Source organism: Canis lupus, chromosome 3, assembly GCF_011100685.1.
Source record: "Canis lupus familiaris isolate Mischka breed German Shepherd chromosome 3, alternate assembly UU_Cfam_GSD_1.0, whole genome shotgun sequence".
NCBI lineage: Eukaryota > Metazoa > Chordata > Mammalia > Carnivora > Canidae > Canis > Canis lupus.
Genome location: NC_049224.1, coordinates 51,610,348 through 51,634,309, shown reverse-complemented (window position 1 = coordinate 51,634,309; position 23,962 = coordinate 51,610,348). Strand labels below are relative to the sequence as shown.

General features: G+C 43.7%; 1 protein-coding gene and 1 pseudogene across 4 annotated transcripts in view; both read left to right on the top strand.

Annotated features, from left to right (window-relative positions):
* The window catches only part of NTRK3 (neurotrophic receptor tyrosine kinase 3), a 384,919-nt gene extending 371,283 nt beyond the window's left edge, over positions 1-13,636 (top strand). For 2 of the 4 annotated variants that reach the window (XM_038532784.1, XM_038532786.1), the window contains exons 17-18: positions 351-509; positions 3,500-13,636. In XM_038532784.1, coding sequence (XP_038388712.1) covers positions 351-509; positions 3,500-3,685 — 345 coding nt within the window. In that variant the 3' untranslated portion in view covers positions 3,686-13,636. The remainder of the gene's footprint in view (positions 1-350; positions 510-3,499) is intronic. The other 2 variants (XM_038532783.1, XM_038532785.1) reach the window with 1 other exon arrangement.
* Positions 13,637-23,046: 9,410 nt separating this feature from the next.
* LOC106558616 lies at positions 23,047-23,723 on the top strand (annotated as a pseudogene).
* Positions 23,724-23,962: the final 239 nt, after the last annotated feature.

Sequence of the window (23,962 nt, the reverse complement as noted above, 5' to 3'; positions counted from 1 at the left end):
AATACCTCAGTGATTCTGCTGACTTCCCTCTGGACCTTCTTTGAAGGTTAGGTTCACTATAGTACTGGATTCTAAAACCTCTCCTACCCTAAATCATCTTGTGATCTTTATACTAAGAAACCTACTTTCCCTTAGGGATTATCTCTAATTGCTACTCTAGCTGCCTCCATTATTATAGATCTTGGATGTCAGTACCTCCACTGAGCCTCTGACACAAGTTGCATCAAATTGTGGCTCTTTTACAAAAAGAGGCATCAAGAGTGCATCTACTTTTGAAGAGTACAGACAGGTAATGAGCGATTCTGGCCGTCTGGTCACTCTGTGTGTGCCTCTGTCTTGATCCCTTTTAGGTGGGAGGACACACCATGCTCCCCATCCGTTGGATGCCCCCTGAAAGCATCATGTACCGGAAATTCACTACAGAGAGCGATGTGTGGAGCTTCGGGGTGATCCTTTGGGAGATCTTCACCTATGGAAAGCAGCCATGGTTCCAGCTTTCAAACACAGAGGTACAGAAGGGGGTAGATGGGAACCTCGATTTTGGGGAAGACTGATAGGAGTCATCTCAGGCCAGGATTTAGACATGGTATACAAAACATTAGATGGTATTTGGAGCTAGCAGGGCAAATATAGGTATAAGCAAGAGGGGAGAGCTTCTTAGGAAAAAAATTAGAGCTGTAGGAAGTGTGGTATAATTGTCAAGAGAGCATGAAATCAGATGTCTAAATTGAGATGCAAGTCATGGTTCTGTTTGTTCTGCTACACTTAAAAATCACAAATGTTTCACTAAGACAGAAAATAAAACAAAGAACAACTCTGAGCTTTTCAATTGTGCCATCTTGTGGAAACACCCAAATTATCTGGATTCCCAGAGGTTTTAGGCCTGCCAGGCCCAGGGATGTGAAGGATTGGTGGATTGGGAAAGCAAATTTCGCATTATTGATAGAGCTGTGTGTGGACTTCCAGGAATAAAAGAGTTCATAATAGTGAGTATAATAATAATAAACACATTATATGTTTTTATAATTTTGATTTATAGTGATAATAATAAAAACACCAGTCATCAGACTTTAACAATAGTTAACATTTAGTACCAGACGCTCTTCTAAGCACTTGAGCTGTATTAATAGCTCAGTACTTTCCACATGAATACCTGTTGAGATTTAGGGCAAAGGAAAGGGAACTGCTTGGGGTTCTGGAGATGACTGGCCAGAGACTCAGATGGGAGCTTCTGTGGCGTGGAGAAAACGTGGGCCATGGTCACAGGACTCTTGTCCCCAAAGCCAGTCAGAATGGTTCTCATTTATGTCTGGACCAGACTCATGCTCCCTGGAGAATACAGTATAGTTAATAGACGGTAACAGACTCAGATTCCCAACCTAGCAGACCTATAAGAGATTGCAATTATTCTTATGGTTTTTTGTTTTATACAAAAACATGAATGCAAGGGCCTTTTAATATTGCAATTTTATCTGAATTTTGAGAACATATCTTTGTGGAAGCTGTGTTCATCTTTGCTTTCTTGTGCTCTAAGCAGTGAGTTTCAGAGACTAAAAAGAAAGCATTTCTTTAAATCTGTAATATCTCATCAATCACAAGCTGAATGAGTCTTGACCACATTTCCCAAAATAGGACAAAACATTTGGATGAACTTTTTTTTTTTTTTAAAAAAGCATGTATCAGAACACACTTATTGCAGTATTTTTTAAAAAGTTGTTGGTGTTTTCTTGGGGTGTGTGATTGGTGGTAAACGCAAACATACACGCTCACATGCACAAACATGGGTGCACACAAGCACACACATTCTGAACACAGCCTCCCTGTAGTTTGGTGGCCCCAGTAAAGAGGGGATCTGGGCTGAGGGTACTATTGGTGTCAGCCCTGGATACTAAGCTAGCTTTTCATAGCCAACATGGCGTTTCTGATAATTTCTAACACAATTTGGTGAGACATTGGCCTTTAAGGTGGGCTTTCTGGTTCTAGCCACCTGTCCCACTCCACACCTCAGGGCAGCCAGGTACTGGCAGCCACTGATCATGGGTTTCTTTATGGAAGTTGACAACCCAGCAAGCCCCACACTGGAAGAGACACTACCGAGCGCTTTTGATCGCAGCATTAACAGCTGCTGTAGTTTGAGCTGGGTCCCTTTGCGTGGAGGTGAAGGTAATGGAGTGTGGAAACAGGGCTCTAATAAGAATGGAGCATATGAGCAGCTAGAGACCTATCAGGCTGGCACAGAAATGAGCCTCATGGGCTGGTGCCGACCCTGGGGTGAATAGGACCAGGAAAGTGCTGACATAGTGGAGGTTTGACAAGCTGTCTTAGGGTCAGTGTGACATAAGACAATGTCCCAGACAAGGCGCTGTTGGGGGCAGCATGGAGAGATAAAGGAGATAAAAGGCACTTCTCTTGCCCAGCTGAACACAGTGTAGTGAGGGCAGAGCTACCAGAGGCATTCGACTGGAGATGATTCTGTGTAGTCTGTCATTACAACCTATCTCTGAGCAAGGAAACTGGAGTTTTGGGTAAGTTGCCCAAGGTTTGACAGTGATAGAGTTAGAGAGAAGTTAAAAAGCAATCCAAGATGAGGAAGATGAAAACTTGAAAAGTCACATATTCGATGTCAGCAAAGAAGTGCTTTTGAGAAATTGGAAATGAACCACAAATTCCAGGCTTGGTCCTTACATGGCCAGCTGGGGCTGGTCCAGCCATGGCTGTTTTCTTCCTACTCCTCCTTAGCACCTCCCCTGTGGTATGTTGGGCCATGCTTTATGCTCTTGGCTTTCTTGGGACCTTACGACTACTCAGGAGGTAGTCAAGGCATGCATTTGATCTCCATCTTCTGGGTGAGGCTGTTGAGGCCCTGTCAGGTTCACTGGCTTGTGCTGGTCACCAGCTGGGAAGTGGTGAATCAAGCAGTAGTCCTGGTGTGAAGGACTTTAACAGAAGCCAAATGCTTGGGTTAGTGCAAAGAGCAAGGGAGTAGGTGCCTCACTGAGAAAGGGAACGGCATGGCAGCTTAGAGTTAGATGTAAGCTTGGTGCTATGTATAGAGGCTGGGGGTGGGAGGGAAGGGAGGCATGGAGAGACTGGCTGGTGTAGAGTTCCTTCAAGGGGGTTTCAAAGTCACCCAGGCTCATAAGAGGGGAGGGACAGGTCAGATGTCAATCCCCACTGCCAAGTAGCAATGAGTGCATCCAGATAAGATACAGGACTAGAGAGGAAGAGTCAAGTATAGGGAGGAGTGTGTGTGTGAATCCATGAAGGCCTGGCTCAAGAGGTGGGGTGCAAAAGGCAGTGGTGAGCATGGCCAGAGAGCAGCCTGCCTGGGACAAATGAGAGACTCAGCGCTGTCTCCAGCCAGCCTTCTGCCTGTGCAGGTGGACACCCCAGCTCTGCACAGAAGCTCCTCCATAATGTCGTTGCCTACTGCTGAGTGTGAGCCACAGGGCCCAGGGGTCTGTGGTTGTAATGTCCTTGTTCTCCTCATTTTTTTCAGGTCATCGAGTGCATCACCCAAGGCCGGGTGCTGGAGCGGCCCCGAGTCTGCCCTAAAGAGGTGTACGACGTCATGCTGGGGTGCTGGCAGAGGGAGCCCCAGCAGCGGCTGAACATCAAGGAGATTTACAAAGTCCTCCATGCTTTGGGGAAAGCCGCCCCCATCTACCTGGACATCCTCGGCTAGTGGTCGGTGGCTAGTGGTCACGGATGCATACTCTGTTGCCTCCTCTCTCCTGGCCTCACATCCCCCCTCGTCCACCTCACACTCCCTTCTTCCATCCTGACTGAAGCAAACATCTTCATAAACTCAAGTGCCTGCTACATATACAACACTGAAAAAAATGAAAGAAAAAAACCTGTAAGGCAGTTTGGCGAATATATATATATATATATTTATATATATATCTAACTATCTATCTATCTATATCCACAGAGAGATACATTCTCTAATACAGAGAGAAACTGCTGATACAGAAACCGTAAGACTGTAACAACAACTCAGAAAATCTTAAGTGTTATGAATGCAAATGGCAGTTCCCTTTGACCGAAGCTGGAGCCCATGGTTCTTTGGCTCCGGCTTTTCTGGGGCGGAAGACCGTGATGACGCAGAGACCGTCTTCATGCTGGGACAGGAGGCGCTGGGCTGGAGTGCAAATCACCGCTGTGCAGGTGATGCCCTGCACCTGTGTGGTACCCCTCCACCGTTCCTGAGGGCTGCACAGGTGCATGGGCAGACCTCATCCACTGCTCTCAGGATGCAGCAGGAAGTAACATCGGCCCAGGGGCTCTGGAATCCCTCATGTCTCCCCTGAGTATTGCTCCACGCCTTCCCCTTTCCTCCACTTCAAGACAATTCTCCAATTTGCCCATTCTAGAAAGTAGAGTCCTGATGCTTTTGGAAGTCAATGAGGGCACCTACCACTAAACACTGAACAACCAACAAGACCACAAAACCATGATGACAATGGACCACATCCGTCTTGGGTGTAAACCATGCTCAAGTTCCTTCCTCAGTTTGAAAGAGATGTGTCATCTGTTCTCTGAACTTCAAGAACTGGACGTTCTGGGCTTAACCACAGAAGAAAAAGTGAAATTTGAACCTTCCCTATCAAGGCACTGCCTCCATCTTTTCCTCACTGGAAAGACTCCTTGGCCCCACCTCCCACATTCAGGCCTTTGGGGGAGTTTGGGGGCGTAGGGAATATTCCCCATGTTGCTTGTGGATGTGGACACAGCAGGGTTCCAATAGCAGGAGACTTTGTTCCTTGTAGGTCATTTTAAGGTATGCCCCTCCGTATCCTGTTTCTCATCCTGCCCACCCTAGATCCTTAGCCCCCACTTCCTGGGCCTCTTGCAAGTCCCAGGTAAACCTCACTGCCAGGGAAGGAAGCCAGGTCTAGCGAGAGTGGGGGGCAGTGCTTATTTCAGGGAGCAAGGCCGTGGAGTGGGCAGGAGCTGGCAGCGGAGAATCTATTTGGTGCCTGCACCGGCCCCTTGGCATTCTCCTCACGTTTCCAGCCCCTGGAAGGATTGATGCATCTGCCTTTGAGCTTGCTGTGAACACTCAGGGGCTGAAAAATCGCTTTTGTGGGCTGGGGGTGGGGGAGGGGCTGGGGCCTCTCTGGGAGGTGTCCACTGCCTGGCCACAGCCACAGGCTTGGCATCTTAATGAGGATGGAGCCCTGACCAGCGAGAGAGAAGGAGGCTTCTGGGCTGCAGTCCTAGCCCTGCTGTCAAGGGCTGTAACAAGGGCAGATCCCTGGGCCTCCCTGACACGTGACAATGAAATGCCCCTGGAAGGCAATGGCCTGGCCCCCACGGAGCCCTCCTGCCGGAGAGAGGACAGGGCCCTCTCAGCTCACTGGCCCATCCATCTCACCCCAAGCACAGAGCTACCTAATAGACTGGCCTTTGCCCCCTGGGGGCCTCCAGGGGGCCTCTGACCGGCACACTGCCCTGTCAGCCTGAGGGGCTGGAGCAGCTTGAGCGGCCCGGTCAGCTTCAGTGTGGGCGTCTCTATGGGGTTTAGGACTAAGTCCTCTATTTGTGGTTTTTCTTTTTTTTTCTTTTTTTTTTTTTATGAACAAATGTTTTTATTCAAATAGAAAAGAGCTGTGTTTGGACTGTTGGCCTTGGTTGGGAGTCAGGGATCAGTGAGGCTGCTCAGCTGGGTGGGAGGGGAACCAGGGTTTGATGTGGGTTTGGCATTGTGCTGGGTTCCCATCCCTGAGGACTTTTGAGGAGAGCTAGGTGGATTGACCACGTCAGAGGAACCCTTGGCTGTCCCCTGGCAGTTATCCCCCCGTCTTTGTGCATGGAGGCCCTGGGCCTATTCTGGGGCTGTTAATGCAGGATGAGCTATGTACGCAGTCTCATGTTGAGCAGGGTAATGAAAGGAAAGCTGTTCATGGACAGAGGGCCTTGAGGGAGAAGGGTCTTCTGGTTAGACGTGAAGCTCCAAGGCTCCTGTTGCTGCCAAAACAAACTCCAGAATAGATAGTGTCCCCCAAACACACCCTGTGTGGCTTCCATCTCATAGGCTGTGTTTCTAGAACTTCATGGTCGCTGATAGACAAGGAAGCATGGGGCATGGGAAAGGGTTGGAAGCTCCTGGGCAGCTGGGAATGAGGAACAGGCTAGGTTTTCAACTCAGGGTGTGAAGGCATCATGGCCTAATGGGAGAAGCTAGTTCCTTCAGGAGCAAGGAGCCCTGAAGGAGACCAAAGTCAGATTGCACAGGCCCTGGTACTGTATGGGGATGTGGCTTTGTCACATCCACCCTGAGCAGCTGCCTCTCCTAAGAGTGGAAGAATGAAGGGTGGCCGAGCAAGAAGGAGTAGAGAGGGAGGATGGGCCTTTTTCCTCCCTTGTTATGTATGCTCTCTGTATGGAGGGTACATGTCGATTTTATGTCAAGCAGGTAAAAAAATAAAAAGCTTTTTGGAGGGTGAGGGAGGCAGAGAGTAGGACACTGTGGGAACTGAAGGAGCACCCCAGGGCCCTGGGGGGCAAGCAGAGGACACTGTTCCTCCTGTGGTGAGAAGAACCATGGAGACTTCCTGTCCTGTGTCTCAGGCTCCTGTCAAACGAGAGATGCCTGTTAATCTCTGGCCCCTGCGGGGTTTGAAATGTTTCGATTCTCACAGCATTGGGTTACCGCCCTGGAATGCCAGGGTGGCCCTTGTCAGGCTTGGGGGGAGTGAGAGGCAGAGACAGCTGCTCCCAGGGGCTCGTGGACCTGGGCATGCATGGGTCCCATGAGATACTCCTCCACGTTACAGTGTGAAGTGTCTGAGGTGACTTTCAGCCCAAAGGGCTCATTTGGTCTCGTTCTCCACCCCCAGCCTCTTTGTACACCAGAAAGTGCTGGCAAATGCCTATTTATCTGTTTATTTTCAAAGAGCTTAATGTGGTTGAATGAGTCTTAAAAATGACATCCTTTCAGCCAGTTTGGCCACCCCAATCCACCCAGTTCTCATCCCTCCACGCCACAATCCACATTAAAGAAACAAAAAACAAAAAACATATGCCAGAGCAGCTCTTAGGGCAAGGCTGGATACAGACCAAATTTGTGAGCTTTGGTGGAAGCTCCTGGTGGGTCACCCAGGCTGACTGTCCTGCCATGTCATCCTCATCTGATCCCCTCCTGGGTTGAGTGACAGTGGCCTGCTGTTGGAGACCGCTTGGATTAGGGAGGCATGGCCAAGTGTCTTCCCTGTTCTTGACTTTGGATGTGTCCCAGATGCTGCCCTCTCATTACATTCCCCAGCCCCAAAGTGGATCTTGAGACTCACTAAGCCTTCTCTTGCTAACAGAAGAGGGATTTACGTTCCTCCACTCAGCAGATCACACACAGATCATCCCTGGAGAAAGGCTTTCTACTGGAGACAATGGGAGGCTTGGTCCTCCTGGCTTCAGATTGAACCTTACCATTCTTCTCTAGTGATGCTTACTTTGTGGAATATACTAGTGTAAATATTTTTGGTGCTAAATACTACAGAAATCAACACCAACAAGAGAGCTGACAGCCAGCTTCCAGGGCTGTGTGAGACTCCACTCAAAAGTGGAAGTGAGTCAGTCATGCCGGGATGGTAGAGGATACATGGGAGCTTGGGTGGGAGTATACAGTGATGTGGAGAGACTGTCAATGAAACTCCAGGCTTTGCTTTTGGTTACCTGGGTGACCTTAGCCAGGTCCGCTAATCTCTCAGACTATCAGATTTCTCATCTGAGGCATTTAAGAGGTTAGAATAGATATCCTTAGGGTCCTTCTCACTCAAAAAAAAAAAAACCAAAAAAACCAAAAAAACAAAAAACCAAACCAGTCTGTTCTGATGTTACTTTTTTTTTTTTTTTCACTTGATTATAGAAATAAGAGAGAGATGAGAAGCAGGTAAAGAAGGGGAGTTGGGAAAGTTACCAAGGGCAAGACATTGATTATAGAAGGCAAACAGGAAAGACTCCATGATCCTTAGGTTGGAGGGATGTTGGTGGGGGGGAGCCAGGCATGCCAGCCCTCCAGCTGCTGCCCGGGCCCTGTGGCTGACTTCCACAGGCTCTCCTCCTCAGCTCGCAAGCTTCTCCATTCACCACCAACATGCCCTAAGCTGGCAGAAACTACTCCAAGATAGTAGTAGGGAGACAGGCCTGCCCACCTCTCGCGCAGGCCACTGGTAGCCTGAACTTAAAAACCGACAGATGTTTATCTTCACCTGCTATTTCAAAGGGGTAGGAAGTTGGAAAGAGGGCAGTGTTTTAAGTTGTGGACTCTTCACCAAAGTCCTTTCCCTTCAGTCCTGCAGAGTGGCATCCTTGCTCTTCTTTTTCAAACCAAACAGCAGCAGTATTAGCTCATTCGAGGTGTGGTTACTGCAATGGACAGTCTTGAGCTTTGGGATCCTCCTTGTGCTTTGCTAGAGTCTAGCGCAAAGAAACATCTATAGTTCTTGGTGGAATGAGCCCATGTGCCCACAGTCTAGAGAACTGCCCTCAAATGCCTCTGGGATGGCTACTGTCAGCTCTGATGGAGACAACCAGTTAGAATACCTGATGGCCTTTGCCCTTCAGCAAGAAATGGCACCTGTAACCCACGGCTTGGTGCCATAGCCACTTTGTTTTTGGTCCCTGGTACGCCAAACTTTTCTATGTTACTAAATAAAATTTTTTGGCCAACACTTACATTCTAAAGGGAAATTCCAAGTTTTTGTATCATTTTTAAGATGTCAGTATAGACTCCAGAAAATGCTTTGGGGTTGCTTAATATCACTGGTATCATCGTCTGAGGGGAAGTGTAGGCCTGTACACATTATATTCTTGCATCTATAGCTTTAATTGGACTGGCTTCAGTGAAAGTCTGCTTGGAGCCAGCAAATGGATTCCTTGATGCTTTGTCTTTTTGAGCCTTACATTCCTTGGGGGTGAGATATCCAGAGATGGCCTGGCCTAAGAGAGCCAGTCAAAGTGATGCTACTGGGAAATATGTCATCTTGTAAAATTTGATCATTTGGTGCTCCCTGAATTAAATTATGCTGGTGACAACATTCTGGGCATCTGAAAATCTCTCCTCCTGGCAGTCTGATAGATGACCATGCAGAAATGATTTATACCATACTCCATTTGGGTATTGGCATTGAATTCACCAGGGATACATGTACAACCACCCCCTAGGTGGGATGGGACAGAGAGAATGTGAGATATTGATAATACTCTTTCAGAAGGGTGACTGTGGTGGATGTGGTGAACATCAGTGTCACTACTTTGGGTGATAGGTCTTTTGTTGTGAGCATAGGCTGGTCAACCCTGAGGATCTGAATCTTGGCTTCTAATAGAGTCTATTTCCCTGGTGCAATCTCCTCAAGTATAGTTTCCTTGACTGCCGCCCCCCCCCCCCCAATTCTATACTTTGCAACAAGAGATGTCTCTGCCCTAAGTCTTAGTGTGCCAACATAGACATTTTCTGATTTCATAAGATCTATGGAGATTGAAGTCCCCCTCAAAAATACTTGAAATTCTTGATCAGAGTAATAAAATCCAGATTCTCCCTCCTCTTTGGCTAATTAAGTTCCAAATTTAAAACAAGGTTCAGTTTGATATTTGCAGTTGGGATGATGTCTTAAACCAGTGTGTTGAGCTATTTCCCATCATATGGAGGCAGGGGAGTAAGCTCTGTTAATTTTTTCTAGTCACCAATGTAAACATCCCTTTGTGTGCAGTGCCATGGCCCAAACTTGTAGCTTGCAAGAGATACTTATGGCCAACAAAGCTAGAAGTTTATAGATACAACAAGATAACACAGATGAGGAAAGGCCTATTGGTTATCTATTTCTGAGAAGTGCCTTGGCACTTGCTTAGGTGTCTTGCTTTCCAGTTTGACATATTTTGAGAAGAGTTGATTTCTTTTCACTTTAGACAATGACCAATTAAATATCTTTCCTCAAAGTCCAAAGGAAGATTGAAAGCCCAGATATCCACTCATTCTCTGATATTTTTTGAATGCAGTTTCCCAAAAGCCCAATGAGAAATGCCAATACTCAAATCTAGGTCTGATAGTTATTCCTTCATTTAAGAAGAGTGTATACTCAAATGAATAGCTTCCTGAAATGTCTTGTTTCTTTCTTGGAGAACTCTCCATGCTCTATCTACACTTAACAGCTGTGTGACATTTAGCCGATGACTCTGAGCCCACCTCTGGAGTGAATACATAAACCTGGTCCAGGCGATTTGATTTCTACTTTATGCAGAAGAGAAGTAAATCTCAGTAAAGAAGATTTTCTTTCATTTTTATGCTTTTTACATTTTTTTTTCCCCTTTTGGCTCTATCCTCTTGCTTCCATGGGACTGACAATCCAGCTTCTCAAACTCCATGAAAGTCTTAATGTGAGGTGAATTCCAGGACCACAAACAGTTAGGACTTCAAACAGTGAGAAAATTGGCGCTGAATGATTCGGCACACAAAGCAGAAAACCTTCATTTCCTGCAGGCAGGATGGAATTGACTGTTATATTAAGACTTGTGAAGGAGCCCTGCCCCGGAGTAATTTTAGTGCTGTCAGACAACGTTGACATCTAGATTAACCTCTGTGCAGTGAAGTTTACTGCAAAGCTCATTGAGATGCAAGTGGTGTATCTCCACAAATCCTATCTGGAACTCTCAGTGGCCCACCCTCAGCAAACCCTCATCCCTTCCCACCCACTGCTCTCTCCATCCATGAACTTTTAGCCTCCAGGAGCAGAGAAGCCAGGACTGGGATCTGACCTGAGGAAAGGGAGTTTCAACCTTTCTCTGACCACAGTACTGAGCCAAGCTTTCTGTTCAGTGGGAGTGACAGTGGTTGTCACTGTCTTGATTTTCCCTGAGGGGACTGCACATCAGTTATGAAAGCCACTCTGCTGATGACAAACAGCTTTGCAGCATATTTCGGTGCTGCACAAAGTGAAATGGTTTATAAAGAATTAGTGTGCTCTGCATCAGTGAGCCCTGCTCTGCCTCCCTCCTCCCCCCTGGTGCAGCAATTCTAGGTGTGGATGCAACAGATCAGAACTGCTGCCAGGTAGCCAGGGGAGTAGTGGGTTCTGATGGACAAAGGGCTTGCGCTGGGTCTGTGCTGGTGTTTCCTATTTTCCTTATGAGAAAGGTAGTCCCTGCTCCTCTTCTCTTGGTTGGGACAGAGTGTGCATCTGTCCTCTAAGTCCCAGCTTGTCAGCTTTCTCCTTATGGAGTGGTGGGCTCCACTGTAATCCGCTCCCCTTTCTAACTCACTGTGTGGTACCACATCAAGACGTAAGCGGCTAGCAGAAACCTCAAAATTGAAATCACAACTTCTTTACAAATTAACGCTATTACATTAAAAGTCTTAGGAATAGGCAGCTTAGATTAAGACACCTCCACCTTCAGACTCCTTAGCACTGCAACACATCATCACAGGTGTCTTGGGAAACTTAGTTCAGGATTTTAGAATACTGTGAAGTCCAGAGAACATATTTCTCTGGGGTTTTACTGATCCTGATTCTCTCTGAAATCGTTTTTTCCTACTTTGCCTCTTGCCTGGAATATGAGTAACAATCTCCTTGTATGTTCTTAGATATTTCTTTAGGAAAAATGAAAGCCAGCTCAAGGACATTGTGTTTATTGACTGGGCAAAATAGATTTCTGGGCCAAGTAATGTCACAGTCATATAGAGGCAAACCTGATGACTTTATTTAAAAGCAATTATAAGTGTTATGTTTTGTTCTAAAGCTCAAGCTCACATCGTGCAAACTACATTCACGTTTCATTTTCATTACTTATGATAATTGTTTACATGCACACATATGCACCCCATCCCTGACACACACGCAAATACATCTACACCCCTCTTGGTCCAATATGATCCAACAAGTCAATGTGGGCTTTCTGTTTTTCCCAATGAGCCCTGTGTTAATGTATGTGCAAATAAGTGTGCTCCAGGTATGTGGCCTCTTAAATTTATCTATAGTTCATCTCTCTCTCTCTCTCTTTTTTTTTGTAATTATCACACAGCTTTTGACTTTTTTTTACTATGAGTCATTTATGGAGTTGGGGTTTTTCAAAGGAGACTAAATCCTAAGTTTTCAGAGCCTTTATATTTAAAGGCTGGACTAGTTTTCGAGGAGAAACACCAAACCAAACCAAACCTTGGTGCAGATTTTATTTAATTAATTTTGGGGGATGGGGGTGGGAAAGCTTGAAGAATACATACTAAGTACAGAAATAAATGTGAATTAGTTCAAACAGATTCCTGAAGCTATCTTGGAGCTGAAGCAGTTAGGTAGAAAACTCAAACATTCAGATTGAATCAGAACTTGGGAAAGAATCAGATCTTCCCTTTCCATGGGACATGAAAGGCATCCTGAGTTGGAAGTGAGCAGACTGGACTGGGTGTTACTTGGTGGGTGACTGGGCACAGGTCACTTCAGTTATCCTGGCCAAGTGGAAGTGTCCTTAGTACAAGGGGGCAGCTGGCTGCCAGTTGCAGACTAGCCGCCTCTCTGGTTCCAGTGAAGGGGCAAGCCGATCCACTTCACCCACTGCTCTGATCAGGATCAATAAAGCATGTTTCAAGTCTCCTCTAGAACAAGTGTGCACACTCTACAGAGTCACCCCCCTTTCATTGTGCAGACAGTTCACCTGCCATGGAAAGCTGTCCAGACTCTGAACTCCTGTGGTCCTTCCAATGTCCCTGAATCCACCCCTTAAAGGCTGGCTTTTATCTCTGAAAAATCAGGGGAAGCCCTCTGAGCCCATCTCCCTCTTCCCTCACCTGAGCATCAGCCTCACTTGTGACTGAGCCTATGTTTCTGGAGGAGAAAACAGTGTGCTCTCACAGCCATCCTTCAGTCTCTTTCCAGCTCTGTGGACCAAGTGATTAGCTCCTCATTAGCACCTCATCAGTTGCTCTTGCACAAGAGACTCTGGAACAACAAGCCTATTATAATGCTGTAGTCTGTCTTTTTGAAGTCATCCCTTCCTTCCGGCTTGGTTGGGAAAGGAGAGCCTGCCACAAACAGCTTTTCCTTCAAATTTTTCTGGCTTTTTTCCCTGACTTTTAAATACACTGGTAAATGACAAACCATGGTTTTCTTTTTTGTTTTCCAGGCCCCTACCTATGTGAGTACACTTTGCCCCTATCAAATAGGAGCGCAATATGTCAGCAAAGTCTTTATTTATTTAGCGAGTGGCTATAATATTGACACAAAGATTTGCAGCATCTAAATCTTGAAGGGAATAAAAGGCTTTTTCTATCAAATGAGATCTTTACTGTGATAGCACGAGAAAGGTTTATACCATAAGAACAGAAATGAACCTGAGAACATGCTCCCTCTTTAGGGAACAATGTGGTAGAAGAAATCACTGGAGAAATCACCGGAACACTAGACCCTCTATTCCACAGATCATTATGTATGAATAGATGCTTCAACTCTGTCCTTGACATGGCTCTGAAAACACAATAATGAACAATGATCAACTCTTCACATTTACTATTAAAACAATTTCATCATGCCTAACCCAACCCCTATTTTTTAAAAATACAATTTTTTCATAATTCTGGGGATAGTTCAATATTGTTGTTTTCTTTCCTGGGCGCCTTCTAATATTTTCAATACAATTTCTAATTTTTTTCACTTTTATTTCTTTAGGAAAGACATGGGGTCAATTTTAAATACTGTCTATGATTAAAATGGGGAGTGAAGTGGAGGAGGATGATGGGCCTAGGAGAGAGGGGACCTCTGAGCTCTACTTCTGCTGAAAAGCATTATCCCTTCTGTGCCTCAGTTTCTTAATCAACAAAAAAGCTGCTAACAACCCCTTTCCTGTCACAGAGGCTTATAATGAGCACCTAATGAGGTCATAGCTGTCAAAGTGCTTGTGAGCACCATAGGACCCACTCTTGGGCTGTGAGTGTTGCAAATAGGCTTGCTGGTGCTGAGCTGTGAGCTGCTCTGTAATGTGCCTTGTTTTGAGGTGCACAAAAAGCTTTTCCTTCAAATTTCTGAAATCCCTCCTGCAGTCTGGTTTCTAGAATTATAGCATTGGCAATTTTCTCTTTGAATGATGACCATTGAGCATTGAGAGATGGAGAATACCTTTACAAAAATACAAGCAGAAAGAGGACAGCTTACCCATTCATCCCTCATTGAAGAGGGATTGTTGGTAGGTTTTGTTTTCAGGCCTGGAACCCTGGACATTTTATAGCAAAATGGCATCTCCTGTTGCATTTAACTCTGTATCATATTGTTGATTTTATGAAATTCTGTAGATTTAAGTGTAAAGTTTTTTTAACTGAAGACTATAGAAAGCTTCCTGTATAAATTAGGTGGTAAAACTAATTTTTCAGGAGGCACCCAAAGTAATAATGAACCTGAAGTAGTATTATGTTCATTCTGGGGCCAGCATTTTGTACATGGGGAAATAACCCTAAGATAGAATGAACTGCTTGAGTGAAAACCAAATGCTAAACCACACTTCTGATAGCCTTGAGCACCAACAAATAGGTGTGAGTGGGATTCCCACTGAGAAATGCATCTGATTGAAAATGAACCTCCTTCCCCCCCTTCAACAGTAAATCCTGAGGCCAGATTGCCAAGGTTACAGCAGTGAAGTCATTTACAGGCCCTAAAAAAATCCTAGGTGTTTGTAACATCAGCCACTATTTTAAGTACTTTGCAAATGGTGACTAGTTGGCAAGTTAAATCTTTGGAGTGTGATTTCCTTTAGATCTCCAAGCCACAACCAGGTGTGATGTAACTAAGAGCTGTGGATGATTTTAAAAAAGGGGGAGTCACTCCAAAAAGGAATCATAATAAAGCCGAATACCTGAAATCCTAACAAATCTACAAATACTTTGCTCAAGTTCAGGCTTCTCATTTTTGTTTGTTTTATATAGGGCTCCATTTTTGTTTGTTTTATATAGAAAAGCAACATCTTCATGTTGGACCTCTGTCCAGATGATTTTCCCCCTGTAGCTGTCTAGCAGACAGAAAGCATTTCAGCTTTCTTTGAAATGAGAGTCCAAATTGGGTTATGACTAGGATTTTAAATTATGGTGTGAAATTGGAGAATGCAAACTGGTTTAGGGCAGAGTTCCATAATTCATTCTGATAATCCTGAGGCGGTAACCTCCTTCACAGTATTGTGGAGGCCTGCCTTGAACAAGTCGTTTCAGTGTGTAACTTCCTAGTGACAAGGCTGATTATTTAAGGATTTCAGAGGCATCTTTTGAGAAATACCTCACTGGATATGGAAAATTTGATCTAATATGTTAACAAGAACAAGAAGAACTTATTTTAATGCTTTTTTCCCCTTTCCTCTCTCTGAGAATTTAGCCTTTCTCGGAGGCCATTGGGATATTTCCTTTTCAAGGCTGGAAAAGATTGATTATAGTTCATGTCTGAAAGCAAAAGTTCCCCCAAGCCCAGTGGAGTTGGAGGCAACCAAAATGACCCATGTTAATTTCCTGTGGCCCCACAGAGTCAAGGACCCTTCTTGTTTATGTGTGTGGGCTATGGCAGGTGAGCTCAAGGGCATTGTCAAAATACAATGAAAAGAAAGCAAGTCAGGACAAGAAAACTCTCACATTGAATATGAGAGAAAACAGCAGTCCTGCTTTCTCTGGAAAAGATTTGTGTACTATTAAGGGAAGATTCATGTTCTTTCTCAAATAGGTTTCACTTCTAAGATTTTGTGTGTGTGTGTGTGTGTGTGTGTGTGTGTGTGTGTTGGCTGAAAGGGGGTATGGGGCCAGTTAGGAAGTAGTTACGATTATGAATTTAGATCTTCTCTCAAACACAGTAAAAGCTCTGCTCTGTTTCTCAAAATGAGACAATATAATTAGGTGTGGAGAGGAATTCAGGGACCATGTTCCAGTATGTGGTATAGTTTTATCCAAATATTTCCTTCAGGAACATTTAATCACAGCAAGCCAAATTAATCCCATGTCTGTAACTGGTATTGGGAAAAAGAAGTCAGTGGGCAATTTCTGCAGCCCCTAGCTGCATCCATTTGTAGTCTTCTTTTCTAAGAGTTAGGTGTCCTGGAATCACACGAGGGAATATGCTGGTAGGGAATGAATGGGGAGGAAGTTTGAAGAGTTTCCCACTGGTGTTATGGCAATGCATTAACTCTGTCTTGCTAGAAAACTAGGGCCACTTAGGGGCTACTCTCATTTAAAATGGCAATAGTACTTCAAATGTCTCATTTAAAAAGAGACATTTAGGGATCCCTGGGTGGCGCTGCGGTTTGGCGCCTGCCTTTGGCCCAGGGCACGATCCTGGAGACCCGGGATCGAATCCCACATCGGGCTCCCGGTGCATGGAGCCTGCTTCTCTCTCTGCCTGTGTGTCTGCCTCTCTCTCTCTCTGTCTGTGACTTAAATAAATAAATAATAAATAAAATATTAAAAAAAAATAAAAATAAAAAGAGACATTTGAAACATATTTTGGGACCTGCCACCTAAAGTCAGCATCTGCTAAAAGAGTTTTCAATCTGACGAAGGCGTAGTTTCTGGCCTGCCAGTGATTCTTCCTGGGTATCTGTTTTCAGCACCAGGGACAGCAAACACCTCCCTCAATTGAACCAAGGCCTTCTATCCTGATTAGCCTTCCAGGCAAGGAAGGATAGGTTTTTCCTTTATTTCTTATCCAGTGGGGCCTCAATCTGCAAGACTTAAATTTTTAAATTCAGGTGTTTACATCTTTTATTTAGTTCTGAGCCCAGTGGCTTAGTTGTTTCTGTCACATTCTCAACTTGCTAGCTAACAAATGATGGGGGTTGGACTAATGCGGCCAAGTCTCCTGGCTCAGAGGAATGGAAAGAAAGACCCTTAGATATGAATGGAGGACTTTGGCAGAGGAAGCCCCTGCAGAAAGTCCTCACATGGCACCATTGACTTGTAAACTCCCACAAGGGGGACTGATCATTGGCAATTTCTTCCTTTTTAAAATGTCTGTGCAATTCCTACAATGCATGAGTCCACATTTCATTCTGTATTCATTGTAGGAAGTGTTTCAGAGGAGTTGAACAGGAGCTATGAACTTTGGAGACAAAAAAAGGGGCTAATGATGCTGTTGGTAGGCATTTTGGAAACTGGGGTGGAGGTGGGGGGCGGGACACTGCTTTGAACGTCAGAGGCATCTCTTCAGTCCTGAGTCTTGTTCAGCAGCTAACTTTGCCTTTAACAATGCAAATGGCTTCTTAAAAACTTCAGTCACGCCACACTGAAGGGAGTCCCTTAGAAAATGAGAAAATGAGCATAACAGAAGCAAAGTTTTCACTTTGTGTTGTGATTGGCCAGCTGTCATTTAGAACAATAGTGCATAGATGCCATCTTAGAGGTAGCATTGTCTTTCCTTAATGAATCAGCTGTGTCCTCCTCACTTTTGTCAGGATGGCCCCATGGCTGTGAAAGCAAGACAGTTACTGCAGATTTTATCTTAAATACTGTCTTCTATTTCACAGATGTTAAATAAATTCAATTTCAACTCCCTCTGGACCACCCAAGGCTCCGAATATTCCTCTGTACCCTCTCTACTACCCACCCCTCTACCTTCAGTGTTGTTTCTCATAATTCATAACATTTAGTGGTCTATGATTCTTTTTAGGATAAATCAAGTGATAGCACCACAAGTGATAGCAACAGGCTAGAGCCAGATATCATAGGAACAAGTTTGATGAAACTGTGATTTTTAACCTTGGAGTGGGTCTGAGGAGAAGCCATCCTTTCTCTTTCCTTGTCCTCTTGAGGGTGTCCCATTCCAGGGCTCACACTTGCCATGCAAGAAAGGCATGAGCTCCTCTAGATTATTTGTGTGATACCTAGGGGAAAGCAGGGTCAAACCTTCTCTATTCAAGTCCTTTAGGATGGTGGAGCTTTGTTTTATATTGAAATCAACGAACAATCTTAGTTTAGAAAGAATGTGTAGATGATAGTGCAACAGCTATAGGAAAGCTTAGTAAGAGAAATTTCCTTCCCTTAAAACAGATAGGAAGGAGTTGTAGATTGGTGGGAAACAAATGATCCACTGGGCAGGGAGAAGTGTAGTCTAAGACTGGAGATACAGAAGCAGACATCTTTAGAAGTAGAGGTGATGCCAATGAAAGCCTCAGGAGGGAACAGGCCAGAGAATAAAATTGTATGGAGGTTCTCAATACTTTTTCTGGAAAATTCCTACAACATTCAAGGGCACGTCTAGCCCTCTGCTTACTTAGAGGTGAGCTCAGTGCTACTTCTGGGTTCTTAAGGAAAATGCCCTACAAACACCAAAGTCTTGTATTTTCCACTGTCAGTCAACACTGGCTGTCTTGAGTGGGATTATTTCCCCCTTCCCTATGTGAAAGGGATTTGTTTTAAGGAGAAGTGTCCTTTAAACATCCAGCTAAAACTGGAGGTAATTTTTTGCATGAATGGCTTTTTACAGCTAGGTCTAAAGCAGAACAAAACTTGTATTAAACTAAGTGCTACTTTACATATCTTATTTCAAGGGAAATGAAGGATTTATTGCCGTGTAAATGATGTACACTGATTTGTTTCCTACTGGACATTACATGTCCCTTTATCTTTAGGCTGATGTTGTGCAGCAAACTTTCAATATCTGGAAAATCAGCTGGTACCTACTTCAGTGCACTAGTAGGATGTTATATTCTCAGAGAAGAATTTTGCAAATGAAGTTTAGGTGCTGCTATAGCTGATTTTCATCCCTATCCCTAAGCTTTCTGTACTAAATATATGTAAAGTGATTATATCTTGTCTGATCCCATGTGTTTGTGTGTATTTCCTACTGTTTATATAAATATATTGGCCATCTGAAGCGTTACTTGGATTATGGCAACTGCTGAACAATGGTGTACGTGGCATGTGGACACGTGATACATGCACACACTCATTCTGAGGCCAAGCTAATCTTACAGAGTTTAGGGGGGAAAATGTGGCATGGCTTGGGAAATGTTCAACAGTGGATATAATACAGCCAAGTCACCATTCATGGAGGAGACCTTGACAGCGGCAGAGCTGAGGTGTGCTCAAGTGGATTTTACATCATTTATTTTAATACAATGGATTGTTCCTCAGTTCTATTTAATGATTTAGAAATATTCCATCATGATCCTTGTTTATTTTTTCCCCAGGCCACTGGAACATGATGATTATACTTGTTTCTCATTATTTGGATCCCAAAGTTGTTAACTTAAGATGGGTGACTGAGGTTTCAGTAAACTGGGTTTTACTAATAGTAACCCTTCCTTGAGGCACAATTTTTTTCCATTCTTTTCCTTTATGACAAATAAATCCATTGGCTATGCTAAGTTTATTTACATCCTGGCAAATGTGAGAGAATCAATTTAGTTAAAATGATTGTATTTGCCTTCAGAGAAGAGGCTCATGGTTTAAATATAATTCTTTTGTAAAGGTGTCGTTTATGCAAAAAATATGGATTCTAACTTGGTAAGATGGCCCCAGGGTAGGAGGATGTGTTCTCAGTTGGTACTGAGGGATGTGTTGAAAAGGCAAGTGCCCTCCCTTTCTCTATTTCCTACCCCACCCTATTTTCCTCTCCAACTTCAAAAGAAAACAGAAAATTATTTTTTTAAATTGTATTAATAATTTATGTTTAATACAAAAGGATGATTTAATGGTATCACCAAAGGTCACTTCTCCCATTGTGCATGTCCTTCACTCAGCCCCGTACCCATCACCTCATTCTTCACCCTCATGCTTCCATCCCAAGGCAAACATACGTCTTCATCGGAATCTATCAGTGTTGAAGTTAAATGTGGGGGCAGAGATTTAACACCATGACATTAATGAAAACCAACCATTCTTCACTTTCAAATGATTAATTGCTACAAGAAGACAAACTCTTTTCTTGGTTTTTGCTTAAAAACATTTTATACATATATATGTATATATGTGTGTGTATGTATGGACATATGTATGTATATGCACATGTACATGTATATATGTATATATCCATCTCCAGTATAAATATATCATATGTGATAGTTGTAAATACTTCTTGGTCATATGTCTGTCTTGCTCATGGTATCATATCTTCAATGTTATGTTAACAAATCCATTTATTGATTGATGAAACTGTGTGTAGACCTGTATCCTCCTGACATAGTTTATGTAGGGTCTCTTCTCAAATAAAGTATAAAACATGAATGCCCTTGTTTTATTTGGATTTGTTATTTAGTAGAGAAGAGTGTTGGGTTTAAAGGTAGATTGAAGTTTGATGAAGTCCAAATGTGTGCAAAGATTATAGGATCCAGTATCATCTTGAGAGCTGGGACCCAGGTTTTCTGAGAGCAAAAGTAGCTTACACAATGTTTAAGGTAGTTCCTAGGATGAATATTGGATTGAGATGAATGTTTCAAGAAACACATACACACTTTTATGATTTGAGGCAGGGCCCAGCTCTATGTCGTTGAGCTATCCTGTCACTCCTCAATCTCCTAGTTACAATAATTTCAGTTACATTTCTAAGATACTATAAAATATGTTCCCATGGATATTCTTTTATCCCAGAGATTTTAGGATTCTTTGATCTAATTGAATATTTATTTATTTACTTTAGAGAGAGAGCACACAAGTACAAGTGGGGGGAGGGGCAGAGGGAGAAAGAGAATCTCAAGCAGACTTCCTGTTGAACATGGAACCCAATGCAGGGCTTGATCCCAGAACCCTGAGATCATGGCCTGAGCCAAAATCAAGAGTCAGCCACTTAACCGACTGAGCTACCCAGGTACTCAAAGACCTAATTACTGTAAAACTCTTTCTCTTTATTCTTTTCTTTCCAATTTCCCTTCCTTTTTCCACATCTTATTTTCTTCTTTCCTTCATATAATGCACTTCCTATGATGAGATTTCAAGACTTCCTTCCATTGATTTCTTTCAAATGCACTGATGGGTTGTGGGAAAGAGGCAGGGAGGTTCAGGTTGTAATTTCAATTGTGACAGGTCAACAGAGATTTGGAAATATTTAAAGCAGGGTCCCCCTACCTTGACACTGGTAACATTTTGGACCAGAGAATTCTCTGTTGTGGGGGGCTGACCCGTGCCTTCTAGGATGTTTATCAGCATTTTTATTAGAAGCTCTCCTCCTCCTCTCTGTTGCCCTCCTAGGCTGTGTCATCCAGAAATGTCTTCAAATATTGCTCAGTGTCCCCCAGGGGGGCAATGTTGCCACGGTTTAAAGCTACCAGTTGAAGGGTTTAAATCTTATCACACAATATCAAATGATATTAAAAGAAGAATTAAATTCAGGAAAATTGAGAGCCTAGGTTGTGTGCCAACCCTTTCTAGACCAGCTGCTTGTCTGTACCCAATGGTATACTTGTCTGTTTTCTCTAAGCATATACCCCTTCAAAGCCCACTGTTAAGGATTAAGTTGCAATACCACATTTGGGTTTCAGAAGACAATTGAAATCTCTCTGTAATCTCCATGTATTAAACATGTCGTTATCCCTAGAATACCTGCTCATAGCAATTTTCAAAAAATATATAATATATATGGCTCCAAATGGAAATAAACCCAAGTGGCCTTTTTGAAGGTTATATGCCTTTGAAAGAAGCTGGCATACCTAAAGAACAGAAACAGTTCTCCTTCAATTGTCCCTTGTGATAAACCATACTTCTCATCTGGCCCTTGCCACACTGTCATATAATTTACAAGGTCATGATTAGGCCCTTGTAGACCTGGAACAAAAATCTTCAGTATATATACTTTTTCTGGTAAGTAAGTGGAGCTTGAATTAAATCTTTCTAGGCAAGGGCTGATGTTGTCTGTATAGTGATATGTGCATAGTATATACTTAATATACTAAGTATATACATTTGTTGAGTTGAACTGAATTTCTCATTCTTAAAGGCCCAGATAAATTTATTTATTTATTTATTTATTTATTTATTTATTTATTTATTCATTCATTCATTCATTCATTCATGAGAGACACAGAGAGAGAGAGAGAGGCAGAGACACAGGCAGAAGGACAAGCAGGCTCCATGCAGGGAGCCTGGTGTGGGACTTGATCCCAGGTCTCCAGGATCACACCCTGGGCCGAAGGCAGGCGCTAAACCACTGAGCCACCGAGGGATCCCAGATCATTTTTATAGTATTCAAAGTGCCACAACTATGCTTCATGAACCTCACTTACCAAAACTACTCAGGATCCAGAATTCTGAACAACCTGACAGCATGGAAGTAGTGAGTAAATATCTCTTCTCCCCAGTCTGTGGCTGGTCTTGCATTGGTGACTTCTTATGGCAGCATCAGTGTTAGCAGTAGGCCACTGAAGGCAATTGTAGACGCTTCTCAAGGTAGGATTTGGAATGCCCTCTAAAATCTAGGCCTGATTGCTTGGCTTTTTTCATTATTTAGACCAGTGATGGCAACAGATTGAAGTACAGTGAGAGACAGTAGATCTTATCCCACATACCTGAAACCCTCAGCCCATCCTTCTTGGGGAGGGGTCCTTCCTGCTGTACAGGAAGGTCAAAGGCCCCAGGGACTCACATCTGTACTTTAGAGTGTCCTCACATCCTTGTAATCTATTATTTGGCATTTATTTTGGAATGAGAATCCAAGAATTGGATACATTTATGGACTTCTGGGCAGGGAAGATCCTTGATTGATAATCTCTTTCAACTACCTACCTGTAGTTAGGATTCTTAGGTAAATAAAAACTGGACCAATTTCTCAAATAAAAGCCTCTTTCAATACTGAAAGATGTAACTAATACTGTTGTTTTATAAAGACATCATGCTTTTAAAAAATCATCACCCCAGGGGTGACACAAGGAGGCAATCACCCAACAAACTTCTGAAATAGCACCTGCCATTCCTGAAAATAAACCTGGAGGTTGCCTCTCATAGCATCAATAGCAGAAGTGCCAGGATTGCACTCATTAAACATAACGTGGAGATGCAAATTTGTCAAAGCTGATGTCCTTGGTGAAGGGTTAATTCTTGGCATGGGTGTTGCTGCCTGAGAACCAGAGATGGTCTTGCTGCGCCGCAGCTCCTTCAGCAGCCTGACAATGTAGTCTCATTTAGTAGAGCAGCCACCGCCCCCCCACAACAACAACAACAACAATTGCAAGGAAGGTGAACAGCCTTTGCCCCCGCCAGCCGGGCTCAACAGTTCCTGGGTGGAGCTACCCATGAACAGCAGCAATGGCAATGATAATGGCAATGGGAAAAATGGGGGGCTAGAATATGTACCTTCCTCATCCTGTATCCACAATGGAGACATGGAGAAGATTCTTTTGGATGCACAGCATGAATCAGGACAGAGTAGTTCAAGAGCCAGCTCTCACTGTGACAGCCCTTCCCTACAAGAAGATGGGCAGATTATGTGTGATGTGGAGATGCACACCAGCAGGGACCATAGCTCTCAGTCAGAAGAAGAGGCTGCAGAAGGAGAGAAAGAAGTTGATGCTTTGAGGAAAAGTGTAGGCTGGGTGTCCGACTGGTCCAGTAGACCTGAAAACATTCCACCTAAGGAGTTCCACTTCAGACACCCCAAAGGCTCCGTCCTTTAAGCATGAGGAAAAGTGGGGCCATGAATAAAGGGGGTATTTTCTCCGCAGAATTCCTTAAGGTGTTCATTCTGTCTCTTTTCCTCTCTCATGTTTTGGCTTTGGGGCTAGGCATCTATATTGGAAAGCAACTGAGCACACCTTCTGCCAACACCTACTGAAGGAAAGGAAAGAACAGCCTTGGAAAAGCGTGTGGCCTGTGAAGTGGTGTATTGTCACAGTAGTTTATTCGAACTTGAGACCATTGTAAGCATGACCCAACTTACCACCCTATTTTTACATATCTAAGTTCCAGTAACTCTCCAATCCAGTATTTTATTCAAACTCTTTTGAGGCATTTTACTAGCCTCATTCCCTTTTTGGCCTGTAAGACACTTTAGAATTTCCTAACAGAGTTTACTGTTATTTAGAAATT